Source organism: Sus scrofa, chromosome 9, assembly GCF_054392235.1.
Source record: "Sus scrofa isolate SSC_HxYL_T2T_F1_AM1 chromosome 9, Sscrofa_HxYL_maternal_Yorkshire_Landrace_v2.0, whole genome shotgun sequence".
NCBI classification, from domain to species: domain Eukaryota; kingdom Metazoa; phylum Chordata; class Mammalia; order Artiodactyla; family Suidae; genus Sus; species Sus scrofa.
In genome coordinates this window covers 91,675,599-91,690,350 of record NC_139391.1, presented here as the reverse complement: position 1 = coordinate 91,690,350, position 14,752 = coordinate 91,675,599, and the positions used below count along the sequence as shown (strand labels likewise).

The following is a 14,752-nucleotide window of genomic DNA, read 5'->3' as shown; positions in this document are numbered from 1 at the left end:
CTTTATATCATTTTTGTGCATGAATGGGGTAAGGACTTTGTTTTTATGCCATTTTAAAATATATTTATTAATTTTATTAGTATTACATCAAAATTGCTTTTACCTGGGGAACGTTTTCAGCACAACTCCCCAATTCTTCATTTTTACTATCAAAAACAAATGAATGGCTTATTGAAGCCCAAACCTTATTTCTAATATTTATGATGATAGTAATATTCTGATTAATCATCTATGTTGAGAATGGAAGCTGAATGTTTGTGAAGTAGGTTGTTTTCTCTTTCTCGGCTGCCCCTGCAGCATATGGAAATTCTTGGGCCAGGGATCCCGGGATCGAATCTGAGCTGTAGCAGTGACCGATACCATAGCTACAGCAGTGCCAGATTCTTAACTGACTGTGCTGGGCCTGTGATTAAATCGGCACCTCCAAAGAGACAAGCTAGATCATTAACCCACTGTACCACAGCAGGAACTCCAGAAGCAGTGTATTTCTGATGAAGCCTTCTCCCATAGAGATTGGATCAGGAAAAATCAGTTTTTTTTTGTTTGTTTGTTTGTTTGTTTGTAATATGTGCTTAATTTATCTTTTTCTCTGTAACTGATCTTTTTAGTTTAATCAATTTATAACTTTTTTTTTTTTTTTTTAAATCTTTTCCAGGGCTGCACCTGCAGCATATGGAGGTTCCCAGGCTAGGGGTCTAATCTGAGCTGTAACTGCCGGCCTACACCACGGCCACAGCAACGCCAGATCTGAGCCACATATGTGACCTGCACCACAGCTCATAGCAATGCCAGATCCTTAACCCACTGAGCAAGGCCAGGAATTGAACCTGCAACTTCATGGTTCCTAGTCGGATTTGTTAACCACTGAGCCACCATGGGAACTCCTATAACTTTTTTTAACCTCAAGCATTTACTAAATGTTTGAAATGTGAAGTGTTAAGTATTTGAAAGTTTAATCCTTCTTAATTTGTCATACAGGTGTATGTGTCTCAAAATGTGACATTAATATATATGTTGTTATGGATTTTGTTTGGTAGATTACATGCAGCAAACTGGAGGTCAAGCACATCTCTTCTTCTGGATGACAGTGGAAGGGTACCGCGTTACAGCCCAACAGCAGCTGGAAGTTTTATCAAGTCGGCAGAAAGATGGAAAACATCAAACCAACCAAACCAAAGGTCTTTTAAGAGCAGCTGCTGTTGGAATTTATGAACAATATTTATCAGAAAAGGTGAGGATATATTTTGTTTACTTTTTTTTTCTTCTTTAGCAGTATCATTAATAATGATTTTAATAAGTTTGTAAATATCCATTATGCTGCTATGCACAATTGCCTTGTATTGCCTTATTTAATCCTGATAATAGTATTATTGTGTATTATCCTCATTTTATAGGTGAAGAAACTGATTCGATTAGAAAATTGAATTAACTTGGCCAAAGTCATGCATATACTAAGTGACAGAGTTAAGATTCAAGGTCACACACACTTTAGATAATAAGTAGAAATTAAGAGGATGGAAAAAGGTCCACCATGCAAATAGTAACCAAAACAGAACTGGAGTGGGTATACTAATATTAGAAAATAGATTTTGAGACAAAAAAAATTGTTAGTAGAAAAATGAAAAACATTTTATAATTATAAAAGGGTCAGTTGATCTGGATGATAAAACAACAAAGCCCACACATATGTGAAACACAAACTGACAGGATTGAGGGACAAATAAATAATTCACCAATAATGGCTGGAGAATTCTATACCCACTCTCAAAAACTGATAAACAGAAAATAACCAAGGGTATACAAGAATTAAGCAACACTATAAACCAATTAGATGTAATACATCTGTAGAATACTTCTAAGAATAGTAGAATGTACATTATTTTCCAGCATACGTGGAATATTCTTCTGATAGATCATATGTTCAGACATAAAACAACTGTCATTGAAAAAGCATTGAGGTCATATATAAGCATGACCATTTCTCATGAAAGAATTAATTAGAAATCAAGAACAGAAGGAATTTGGGGGAAATCTGTACATATTTGAAAATTAATACATTTCTTTTTTTTTTTCAATTTTTTTATTTTCCCGCTGTACAGCAAGGGGATCAGGTTATCCTTACATGTATACATTACAGTTACATTTTTTTTCCCCCACCCTTTGTTCTGTTGCAGCATGAGTATCTAGACAAAGTTCTCAATGCTATTCAGCAGGATCTCCTTGTAAATCTATTCTAAGTTGTGTCTGATAAGTCCAAGCTCCCGATCCCTCCCACTCCCTCCCCCTCCCATCAGGCAGCCGCAAGTCTTTTCTCCAAGTCCATAATTTTTTTTTCTGAGGAGATGTTCATTTGTGCTGGATAAGAAAAAAAAAAAAAAAGAAAATTAATACGTTTCTAAATAGTGTCTACATCAAAAGTGAATCAGGGATTCCCATCGTGGCTCAGTGGTTAACAAATTCTACTAGGAACCATGAGGTTGTGGGTTCACTCAGTGGGTTAAGGATAAACATACACCTATATAAACAAGTAACAAGTATCCTCCTTCCCCTCCAAACCCCCATAAAACCCAAAACACAATCATCACACAACCTGCTTGGGTTTACTACTAAGAGTGTTAAATTATCAAGGGAGCATTAGAAATTGTGTAGCCCTTTTGCTTCACATTTAGACCCTTCTGTTTACTTTTCTTAATTTATCTGTTTTGTTCCTTAGCTATTCTATGAGATAGCGTAATTAAACAATGCATTCTTATGGTACTTTTCTGAAAGTTACCATCCTTATCACTCATTTACTCTTCAGAGTCTTCAGAACTAAAAATTCAAAAGTTGATATGCCAAAGATGACCGTATTTCTAGCTTCTCAGCATTTTTTTTCAATAAAGTATTGAACATCACATTTTATCTTTCTGTGTGGTGTCTGCCACAATATGCATTTTGAGATGGAAATTGTTGGAACAAATTAACCTTTCAGATTTATTCCCTCCCGTATCACACTGGAACTTTACTGTGGTATTATAAAACCAAATTAGGATAAAGATAGTCTCTTTTAAGTGCCATTCAAAAAGGATCGTTTCTAGTGTTAAAGAAGTTACAAATGGCTTATTCTTTTGGTAGTTATATTAAATACACATCCAAGTCTACAGAGTGCTCAACACTAATTCTTTTTTTTTTTTTTTTTTTTTTTATGTCTTTTTTCTTTTCTAGGGCTGCTTCCTACGGCATATGGAGGTTCCCAGGCTGGGGTCGAATCAGAGCTGTAGCCGCTGGCCTACGCCAAAGCCACAGCAATGCCAGATCCCAGCCATATCTGTGACCTACACCACAGCTCATGGCAACACTGGATCCTTAACCCACTGAGCAAGGCCAGGGATCGAACCTGCATCCTCATGGACACTGATCGGGTTCATTAACCACTGTGCCATGATGGGAACTCCTCAACACTAACTCCTAATGACAGTGTTTTCTGTGTGCTAGACACATACACCTACGTAAATCTCTTTTCATCCCATAATAACCATGTGTACTGTTCTCCTTTGCAGATTGAGTAAATGAAGACTAGAGAGAGGTAACTCACTTAGCAAAGTTAGAAAAAGTCAAGACTTAAATCCATGTTTGTCTAATAGTCTACTATGTAGTACCTGATGACAAGAAGGTTCTACTCACATTTTAGCCTTAAACATCAAAGTGTCATTTACAAACCTAGGATTTTCTGCCAATTACTTTCAATAATATGATTCGGTTATTTAATTCTCTTTCTGTCAAGGCTTAACTTGTGTTTAAAAATTCCAAAGAGCAATAATGCTACTATTATTTTTTTCTGTTTGTCAGGCGTCTCCAAGGGTTACTGTTGATGACTATTTGGTAGCAAAACTAGCAGATACTTTGAATCATGAAGATCCAACTCCTGAAATCTTTGATGACATTCAAAGGAAGGTATTATATACAACATTGATCATTATATCTTTCTTTAAAAAATGGTTTTTTTCTTTATATTTATGAATTCATTTATAAAAAGGTTTTGAAACAAGGAAAGTATAGTGGTAACTCAAAAGATGAATTAATAATACTTCACAGTTACAAAAAAGGCAGGCTAGTTTTTGATTTTTGTTACTTATTTATTTATTTATTTGACAAGTGAGGAAAATCATTATGCTGGATTGTTAAATTTGAATCTAGCCAGATATAGATCCTAGAATTTTATGAATTGATAATGTATGAAAAACATGACTCATTTATTTCAGTATGTGCCCTGAGCCTTTATGTGGACTTGTTTCTTAGAGAACACCACTTCCTATATATAACCTGCTGTCATGTGACTTGTGTTGCAGTAGGACCCTTTTCAGTACAATTCAGGTACCAGAGGGACCAGAAAAAAATTGTTAGTGGTGACATAGTCTTATTGCTGACAGCTTGTAAATATGGAGCTATATTTCATTACAGAAAGAACTCTAGATTTGTTGAAATCCTATTAGTGGGAATTAGTACAGTATCTGTATTAATGACTGAATATCTTGGTTTATTTTGAATAAGGTATATGAATTGATGCTACGAGACGAAAGATTTTATCCTTCCTTCAGACAGAATGCACTTTATGTGCGTATGTTAGCTGAGCTGGATATGTTAAAAGATCCTAGTTTCAGAGGATCAGATGATGGGGATGGAGGTAAGGTGGTACACATTGTACACTTATGTGTATATATGTATGTATTTCTATGTGTATTCTGCTTACCAAAGAAAGTCCTTTCAAACAAGATTAAAAAATGTTCTTGAAGACCAAATATAAATTGTAATATATTTAAAATCTATAGTAAATGACAGAATTTACTTACTATACTAAGTTAAAATGTTGAAATTTAGTAGGGGATTAGACGTTAACTATAGAAGCCTTCAATTCTTAAAGCTTGTTTTTAATTATGTCACCCAGACATCTTATGGTAGTTTCCCTTTCATTATAAGTAATAATATTCATGACTAACAAGAGGATTATTGAGAAGATTAAATAACAAGTATTGATTCTGAAAGTGTACCATAAAAAATAAAACATTGTAAAAAAATAGTTTTTTTCTCTCTTTAATTGTATCCTTTTCCAAATCCTGTGCAATATAAGCCAGAAGAAGCTACAGGAGTCATTTATTCCAATCTTTCGGTTTTTTTCTCTTACATGGTATAATGAAGAAATCAGACTTAACGATTTTACTCCTTTCCTACTACATCATTACTTGTGTGATGTTGTCCAAATGGCTTCTTTAAGCCTCATTTTTCTTAGATGTAAATTTGGAATAATATTCTTCTCAGAATGAATAATGTTCCTCAGAATGAATCTGATTTTAATGGAATTCTATGTATAAAAATGATTTATAATCAAAAACACAAAAATCAGTCTTTATTAGTAATAAATATTCAGTTATTTAAGAATAGTGCGGAGTTCCCGTCGTGGTGCAGTGGTTAACGAATCCGACTAGGAACCATGAGGTTGCGGGTTCGGTCCCTGCCCTTGCTCAGTGGGTTAACGATCCGGCGTTGCCGTGAGCTGTGGTGTAGGTTGCAGACGCGGCTCGGATCCCGCGTTGCTGTGGCTCTGGCATAGGCCGGTGGCTCCAGCTCCGATTCAACCCCTAGCCTGGGAACCTCCATATGCCGCGGGAGCGGCCCAAGAAATAGCAACAACAACAACAAAAGACAAAAAGACAAAAAAAAAAAAAAAAAAAAAGAATAGTGGGAGAGGCAGCCCTTAGAGCACAGTTTGCAGATTTTAGGCCCAATGACCATTTTACTTGTGATCCAGTTCAGAAATACTTCCTTAAACTCTAATTCACTATCTGGGCATTGACAAACTTTCTAGCAAATAAGCAATGTAAATTCAAAGTAAATGGGAAAGATTTGACTAAATAATTATTTTAAGAGAGCGCTTTAATTGTAAATTACTACTATAATATTACTGGTTTATAAATTACTAAATAAATTATAATTTAATTATAAATTATAAGTGCATTTACTTATAAATAGATTTTATGGATGGGACCACTTGAAGGTGGTGACATAAGAGTTGTATTGGTAATGAGTACTGCTTTAAAAATGCCTCTATTATGGAAGCTTCCTTGTATCCCCTTTTTTCCTGACTCTTCCCCACTTCCTAGTCTGTAATAGTGAGATTTTACCTTTTAAATAATCTATGAAATCTAATTACAAAAGTTTGCATTTGAGTTTAAATAACTTTTATATTGATCACTGAGCTAGTATCTTGGTCATTTGTAAAACTGGTATAATATGGTATTAACTGAATTTGATTGCATAATTGAAGAAGTTTGTTTTTCTTTTTAGAGCTACACCTGTGGCACATGGAAGTTCCCAGTCTAGGGGTCCAATTGGAGCTGCAGCTGCCAGCCTACACTGTAACCACACCAACACTAGATCCGAGCCACATCTGTGACCTATGCTGCAGCTCATGAGAATGACAGATTCATAACCCACTGAGCGAGGACAGGGATGGAACCCACATCCTCATGGATCCTAGTAACCCGCTGAGCCACAATGGAAACTCCTGGGATTTTTTATTTGTTTGTTTTGTTTTGTTTTTTAAGAGCATTTCCGAGGGAGCTGAATAGTAAAATTCAGTGTATCTTAAGCTTATGTATCTGTGTTTATGGTGTTGAAATTCTTTTACAGAGCTGCTGTGAATTTGCAGTAGAAACTCTCTAATTCAAAAAAGGATTATTGTGATTGTTTTTGGTGTCTATTTTAATTGTTTTAGAAATTTCCTTAATATTGTAAATGGATTTGACCCAGAATGAAAGAAGATAAATTGAATCATAATCAGCTGATTTATGAGCATCTAAATATTTTATAATTTAAAATGATGATAGTAGCAATATATTCTTTGGGAGTAGATTTTGATACTATAGTGTCAGAACTCTTCCAGAATCTCCTAAGTTAACTTTTAGCTTCCATTCATATTTTTCTTATATATGACTAATGGAAGCAAATTATTTATGTCATCTCAAACTTGCCCAAACCACATATCTATTTAACACATAAAGTAGATTAAAAGTTTTTTTCGGAGTTCTCGTCGGGGCACAGTGGAGAAGAATCTGACTAGGAACCATGAGGTTGCGGGTTTGTTTCCTGGCCTCGCTCAGTGGGTTAAGGATCCTTTGCCGTTAACTGTGGTATAGATGGCAAATGTGACTGATGTTGCTGTGGCTCTGGCATAGGCTGGCAGCTGTAGCTCTGATTAGATCCCTAGCCTCAACCTCCTTATGCCGTGGGTGTGGCCCTAAAAAAGACAAAAAAAAAAAAAAAGACAAAGTTTTTTTTGCAACTGGTTTTTATCTGAAGTAAGTGTACTTCTCTTATATATCATTTATTGAATAGTCCCTCACACTGGAATCATTGATTGTAGCTTGGAATTAGTACATACATATATACTTTTTGTCTAAGATATTGTTTTTTTTAACATTCAGTGTCCTAATTGATGAATTTTTATATATTTTATAACTAAGAAATCCTAACTTTTTTTAAGGCATTTGAGAAAAGTGTGTGGAATGATGGCTGTAATTTGAAACATTATTATTAAAAATGGCTATTAGGTTTATTTGTTGGTGTTTAGATTTTAGGCAATTGCTTACAATTTTTTCAGATAATAGTGTTTATGATTTTGTTGTCTTTTATAAGATTGTTTTAATTAAAAACTGACATTCCCCACTTTTTTTGATAGAAATTAATTTTCTGATTTTTAAAATTAAGCTTCCTGACACATTGTATACTTTTTAAAGTCCTGAAATTTTGGTTGTTTTTTATACATTGAAATAATTTTGTAATCTAGTGTTTAATATGTAGCTGATTTTTGAAAAATGCAGCCCACAGTTGAGCCCCAAATTAATGGCTCAAATCTTATTACGTGTAATAATATCTTCCGGTGGTTTTTATTGCTGGGGAAGAAATTTCATATCTATTTAACTAAACTTCAGTAGGTAGGTAGCTGGATGACTTGCTTATTACCCATACTCTTTTTCCTGATCTCCTCCCCTTTCTTCCTTCTTTTTTTCTTTGTTCATGGTTGCTTTCTTTAGGTAGTTCAGCTTTAAATTATTTTAAGAGTAGCTATTTTCTCCTTTACTAAAACATACTCTCACAGTGTTTTATTTTATTTATGTTTTTACAATTTTTTATAGTTAATTTACAGTGTTCTGTCAATTTCTGCTGTACAGTGGATAAGCAATGAGATTCTGCTGTATAGCACAGGAAACTATATCCAATCTCTTGTGATGGAACGTGATGGAGGATAATGTGAGAAAAAGAATGTATATATATGTATAACTGGGTCTTACAGTATTTTAAGAATATTTAAATTATACTCTCTTTTAAATTTCAATCACATCTTTTTTCTCATCTTTTCAAACAATAGTTTCTTTTGTTTTCTAATATTTAGAGGCAGTTACTGAATTCTCGGTTAAGGTTGAACCTCGATTGGCTTTAGAGTCTCTTTTTGTATCTTATCGTTGATCAAGAAAGCAAACTATGCTTTGTTTGCTCCTAAAGTCTTCTTTGATATGACATGTATTTGGTGGGAAGATTTAAGAGGTGGGCTGACCACAGAAGGAGATAGGAGGCATATAATTGAATAAGGAAGATAGGGAACTGTTTGTTTACTCTCTTTAATTATTACCTTGCTGTTAATCCTAGATGGAATTTCCTATTTTTGTGGCCAAAAATTTGAGGAACCAAGAAATGCTGTTGGGCATTGAGAATTGTTGAAGTTGGAAAAATAATATAATAGAAGTTTGCTTTAAAGACCTATTTTGAGATCCAAATCCATAGTTAATCTCTTAAGTGCTAGAAGCCATATCTTTTAAACTGTTCATGAAAATTGCTTTACCATATATTAATTTGTGTTTTTAACAAAGGGCATCTTTTTTTTTTTTTTTTGTCTTTTTAGGGCCTTACCTGGGGCATGTGGAAATTCCCAGGCTAAGGGTCGAATTGGAGCTGCAGCTGCTGCTCTACATCACAGCCACAGCCACACTGGATCTCAGCCACATCTGCAACCTATACGCTAGATCCATAACCCACTGAACAGGGCCAGCGATTGAACCTGCATCCTCTTGAGTACTAGTTGGGTTCGTTACTGCTGAGCCACAACAGGAACTCCCAAAGGGGCATCTTAATTGGTTTTAATTTGATCAGATAGATAGACAAATTCTGAAGGAGAAGATGTTAATTTTCATAATGTATAATTGACTAACATTAATTTTTAAAAATAATTTTAATTGCTTTTAAATTAAATGATTGCACGTGGAATTTTACATATGTTTTGTTCTGTTTATTTTATGTTGATTCAAGAATCTAGACTCCATTGTTTCTGATCCATATCTGTGAACAGGTGGGCTTCATAGATATATTAAAAATCAATCTGTTTATCCTTCATATTAGAGAATAATTTTATTTGTAATATTTCTTCATCTAGTGAGATAGAAATAACAGAACTCCTCTGACATTTCCTAGTGGACTTCACTCTGCAGTATTTGCCTCATGTTTATATTAGAGAACTTAATATGATATGGTGAAGAAAAATACATAATAATTCCTTTCCATATTTCACTGAAATATATGGCTTGGAAAATCATGAGAACAGGTGTTTGGGCATAGTGTACCACAGGTTATAGTTCTGTTATGTCTTGGTTAGTGTAATTTTCATTCTAGTGTTTGAACCTTAGATAGATAAAGCAGTATTTTCAGAAGCTTTTTGAGTGTATACTAAGTTGAATTTCTCTTCCTATAGAATCTTTTAATGGGTCTCCTACAGGAAGCATAAATTTGGTAAGTACTATTATGGGTACTTTAATATGAAAGATAAAGCCTTAATGTACATAAATAAATGATATTCTAGGAGCTTCCAAATGATCCTTTGTAAAAAGTTGTTATGCTTTTATTTTATTTATTTATTTATTTATTTATTTTTGTCTTTTTGCTATTTCTTTGGGCCTCTCCCACTGCATATGGAGGTTCCCAGGCTAGGGGTTGAATCGGAGCTGTAGCCCCCGGCCTGCGCCAGAGCCACAGCAACGCAGGATCCGAGCCGCGTCTGCAACCTACACCACAGCTCACGGCAACGCCGGATCTTTAACCCACTGAGCAAGGGCAGGAACCGAACACACAACCTCATGGTTCCTAGTCGGATTCGTTAACCACTGCACCACGACGGGAACTCCAAAAAGTCGTTATGCTTTTAAAGAAATATAAAATTCACATGGGGATCTGTGAATTAGAACTTAAATGAAATTTATTTTCATTTTTAAAAATAGGCTTAGGCCACCCCTGCATGATTTAATTCAATGTAATAAAAATGATTTAATTATTATCAACCTGAATATTGAGTATTTGAAGATGACTGATTAGTATTATAATTGACAGTAAATTCGTGACATTTAAATATTTCCATTGGAATTAGTTTTATCTTAGTATATTTAGAAAACAGATATAAAATTAGCTGGGATATCTGACAACTTAAAGATACTTCTTAAAGTCTATACTATAATAAATTCAGGTTATTGTGAAAAAAAAAAAAAAAAAACCCATCTTAGCTTGGTCGGTTTTACAGGAATTAAGCAAGTGTGTTTCAAGATTACAGGTTTAAGAATGACATGTTTTTAGCATATAAACTGTCATTAACATTTCATATATTTAAGGTGAAGTGTGAAATAGTGAACATTTCAATTCTTTTATATATCCTTGCTTGTCATTGAATAATTTATCTCATAAAAATGCTGCCAGAAAGAAATATTACTATTCTATGAATGTTTCAGTCCAGAGTTCATGTGGCATGGGGGAGATTTTTCACTTTGTTTTTCCTTCTACTCCTTACATTTTCTTTCAAACTTTTTGTAATAGCTAAATAGTTTAGAGGTCCATTATCTATGTGCCTTAGTACTACATTTATTTCTAAAGTTACCTTACTGTATAAATGTTCAATTTTTGTACAAAACATAATCTTTAACAAAACACTAAAGCCCAATCAGCCATGGTGTTATGTCAGATATTTTACAACATTTTAAATATTTTCCTGAATTATTTGGTATCATTGCCATTTACTTGTAATATTCCATAGTGTTATAACTAAAACGAATGGCTCCTAGAGCATGAAAAATGTTAGCAATATAATGTTCATTATATTGAAAAAGTTGCTAAATGTGATGAAAGTTTTTCTTCTTGGTTGGATTTTTTTTTTTAGTGTATTTGTAGTGCTTTTGCAAGTGTTTGAGTACTAGTTAAGACATTTTGTCTTTATTTCCTATCTGGAATAAATGCTTTTTCAGATAAAGGGATCCATTTGATCACATAGTAATATAAACCAGAACAGTCTCTGGATTAAAAAAGATTACACTTGAGGTCAGTGACGTACAGTATTTTGTTATTCACATAAATCTGATGAATCCAAGCTTTTGAATAGCTAAGTCTTTTGGATTCTTTTTTAAAAAAATCTATAGACAGATTTTAATGAATGGCTGAATTTAAAAAATAGTTTAATTGGAGTTCCCGTCATGGCTCAGTGGTTAACGAATCCGACTAGGAACCATGAGGTTGCAGGTTTGATCCCTGACCTCGCTTAGTGGGTTAAGGATTCGGCATTGCTGTGAGTTGTGGTGTAGGTTGCAGATGTGGCTCAGATCCCGCATTGCTGTGGCTCTGGCTTAGGCCCGTGGCTACAGCTCCGATTCGACCCCTAGCCTGGGAACCTCCATCTGCCGCGGGAGCGGCCCAAGAAATGGCAAAAAAAAAAAAAAAAGTTGAATTATAAAAAAAAGTTTCAAAAATGGTCATATTTTTTCATATTTAATGAAAATATTTATTGTATTAAAACTATAAACTACATCATGATAGTTTATTCCAGTTTACTAAGCAAAGAAAATATTCAGTGTAGTAGTTTTCATTTCATGATTAAGATTGGAAGATAAATTATAAAGATTTCTGGAAGTGCCATTATAGTTGTGTTTGCTGAATTGATTATCATAGTAGATTTGGATTTTTAGTTTTTATCTTAGTATAATGTTACAAAAAAAAAAAAGTTTTGTTTTTTTTTCTGAGAAGTTCAAGAGTCTTACCCCAAGCATTATTTTACAAACTGTATTTTATTTCATGACAACAGTAATAGCACTAGTTTTGAAATCACAGTTTTGTTTTACTAATCAGTCTAAATAACAGTGTAGTTCTGTAGTTAATATTATTTCATCAGTTGTAACTTTATATATAGTCTGCTTGATATTTGTGTGTTATACCTGTGACTCATGTTTAAGAGACGTCATTGCATTTTTCATATTTAACAAAAATAGTACTTATTCCATATTTAAAATATGCTAAAAAGACATTTATACACAAAGTTTTTTTAAACAATTTCTGTGTTGTGGAGTTCCCGTCATGACCCAGCAGAAATGAATCCAACTGGGAACCATGAGGTTGTGGGTTTGATCCCTGGCTTTGCTCTGTGGGTTAAGGATCTGGTGTTGCTATGAGCTGTGGTGTAGGTTGCAGACGCTGCTTGGATCTGGTGTGGCTGTGGCCGTGCCTGGCAGCTGCAGCTCCAGTTCGACCCCTAGCCTGGGAACCTCCATATGCTGCTGGTGCGGCCCTCAAAAGACAAAAGATTAAGAAAAACCAAAAACAACCCCCCACCAGTTTCTGTGTTGCATAGTGTAAGATGCCAGTAAGTTTAAAGTAATTAAGTAACATTTAGCTTTTTAAATGGTTACCTGCAAGAGAAGATTACCAGTAATAATGCTTTTTTGAAAAAAAGGTGATTGTTTTATTGTTCCTGTTCTACCTTATAGTTAGAAGATTGTAGTAGATAAGTCTTAAATTTTGTAAGGTATTCCATTTCCTCTGGGACCTCAATCTTTCTTATAAAAGTAATAGTAATACAAAGTTGTACTGTTTCTATCAAAATGACATAGGTCAAATGAGCCTTTAAAAAATAAATAAGTGCATTCTAATTTTTTCAAAGTATTGTCTTTTACATTGTATCCTGATGGAGTTGTAGAACAGGTATTACACCATTACGCCACTGGGAAAACTAAGATACAAGAAAGTCTAGTTGTTATGACTCTTCAAGTATGATGATTCTCCCATTTGACTTGTGGATCATCTGTATTGAATTACCAAATTTTGCTTCTCCTGATGTAGATAGAATTAGTAGGTAGAATTGTGGCTTTTTTCTTAGAATGTAATTGCCTTAATTTAAATGACTTTGTCATGTGATGGCTCCATTTAAGACATTTTCTTTTAGTAATAACTGATAATATCACATTAAGGGCTCCAAAGTTCACCTAGGTCCCATGGTTTTTAAAGTGTAAAATTTGTTTGGTAATGTCTGTGTTTTATAGGTCCCCAAGACCACTCCTGTGTTCATTGATTTATTAAGAGGATCCACAGGCCCCAGCATAGCCGTACCCATGACTAGAATTTATTATAGCAAAAGGATATAAAGCAGTGTAGAGCCTCCTTGCCTGCCCTCTTGCATCTCTCACAAGCATCGTATCTTAATAAATCCATTTCTTGCCTATCAAAAAAAAAAATAGGATATAAAGCAAAGTCAGCAAAGGGAAAAGGTGCAAGGGGCAAAGTCCAGAGAAATACAGGCATAAGTTTTTAGTAGTTTAGTAGAAATAGTTGAGGTAGAGGGAGCCACTCTAAGCAGCTAGAGAATGGTGGAAATGTTTCCTAAATCTAAGTTCCTGAGTACCTTCAAGGGCCAGTCTTAAAAATAACCATCTCTAAGGAGAGCAACATCAATCCTCTGACTTAACTCTTTTCCATACAGTCTGCCTTATGATATGATTATGTTCCCTTCTGTGTATGTGTGGGTGTTGGATGTGTAACAGAAGGGTTTTAAATTTAGCCCCAAAGTCCATAGTTAAAAAAATTAATTCTGAATCAATCAGTAATTCATTTTTGAAAATTAATTACTTAAAATATCTTAAACTATAGATTCACTTCTTTTAATATGTAATCATCATACTATATAATAGCTAGCATGTCTTTTGGTAGGCAATCTTATAATGTTTTACATGTTTCCATTTAATCCTCACATAACCCTTTGATAAAGGTATGATTATCCTCATTTTACAGATAAGAAATTGAAATTAACTGAAATTATTTCTGAGTTAACAAAAGTGTTAAAGAATGCACAGTTGGCTGTAGTACATTTTAACATTTAAAAAATTGAAATGTTAATTTAACAATATGTCTACTTATTTTTATCTGCATTTTTTTCTTGCCACATATTGAATATAAATGAGAAGAAGCAAATTATAGTATATGGATAGGTAATGAAGGAAGAAATAATCTAATGATTAAGTTGATATCACAATTTTTTTTAAAGTATCTTAATCTTTGCTTTTCTCTCTCCTATTAGTATAAATAAAGAGGGTTATTGTTTGGAAGGGAAGACACAAATAATATAAAGTTTACGTAGGGCAAAGATTAATAATGTGTATTTGATGTAGAATTCTTTTAAAACTTTTTTTCCTATAAAATTAAAAAAATTTGTCTTCTGGTATGTTTTCTCCCCAGTCTTTAGATGACCTTTCAAATGTATCTTCTGATGACTCAGTACAACTTCATGCTTACATTTCAGACACTGGTAAGAGACTCTATGGTTTAATTATTACTTAATAATAATATTATTATTACATTATTTTCCACATTTATTTTTATAAACCATTTTTCTGTTCTGTAGTCATATATTTATGTTACTTTTTCC

At 33.7% G+C, this 14,752-nt stretch overlaps 1 protein-coding gene across 6 annotated transcripts in view; it reads left to right on the top strand.

The window, feature by feature from the left end:
- Positions 1-14,752, top strand: part of SNX13 (sorting nexin 13) — a 124,896-nt gene that overhangs the window by 78,916 nt on the left and 31,228 nt on the right. For all 6 annotated transcript variants that reach the window (XR_014815924.1, XR_014815923.1, XM_003357459.6 and 3 more), the window contains exons 13-17: positions 1,038-1,231; positions 3,829-3,933; positions 4,531-4,663; positions 9,779-9,816; positions 14,563-14,632. Coding sequence is in view for 4 of the 6 variants with exons in the window: in XM_003357459.6 (XP_003357507.5) it covers positions 1,038-1,231; positions 3,829-3,933; positions 4,531-4,663; positions 9,779-9,816; positions 14,563-14,632 (540 nt within the window). In the remaining 2 variants the exon portion in view is untranslated. The remainder of the gene's footprint in view (positions 1-1,037; positions 1,232-3,828; positions 3,934-4,530; positions 4,664-9,778; positions 9,817-14,562; positions 14,633-14,752) is intronic.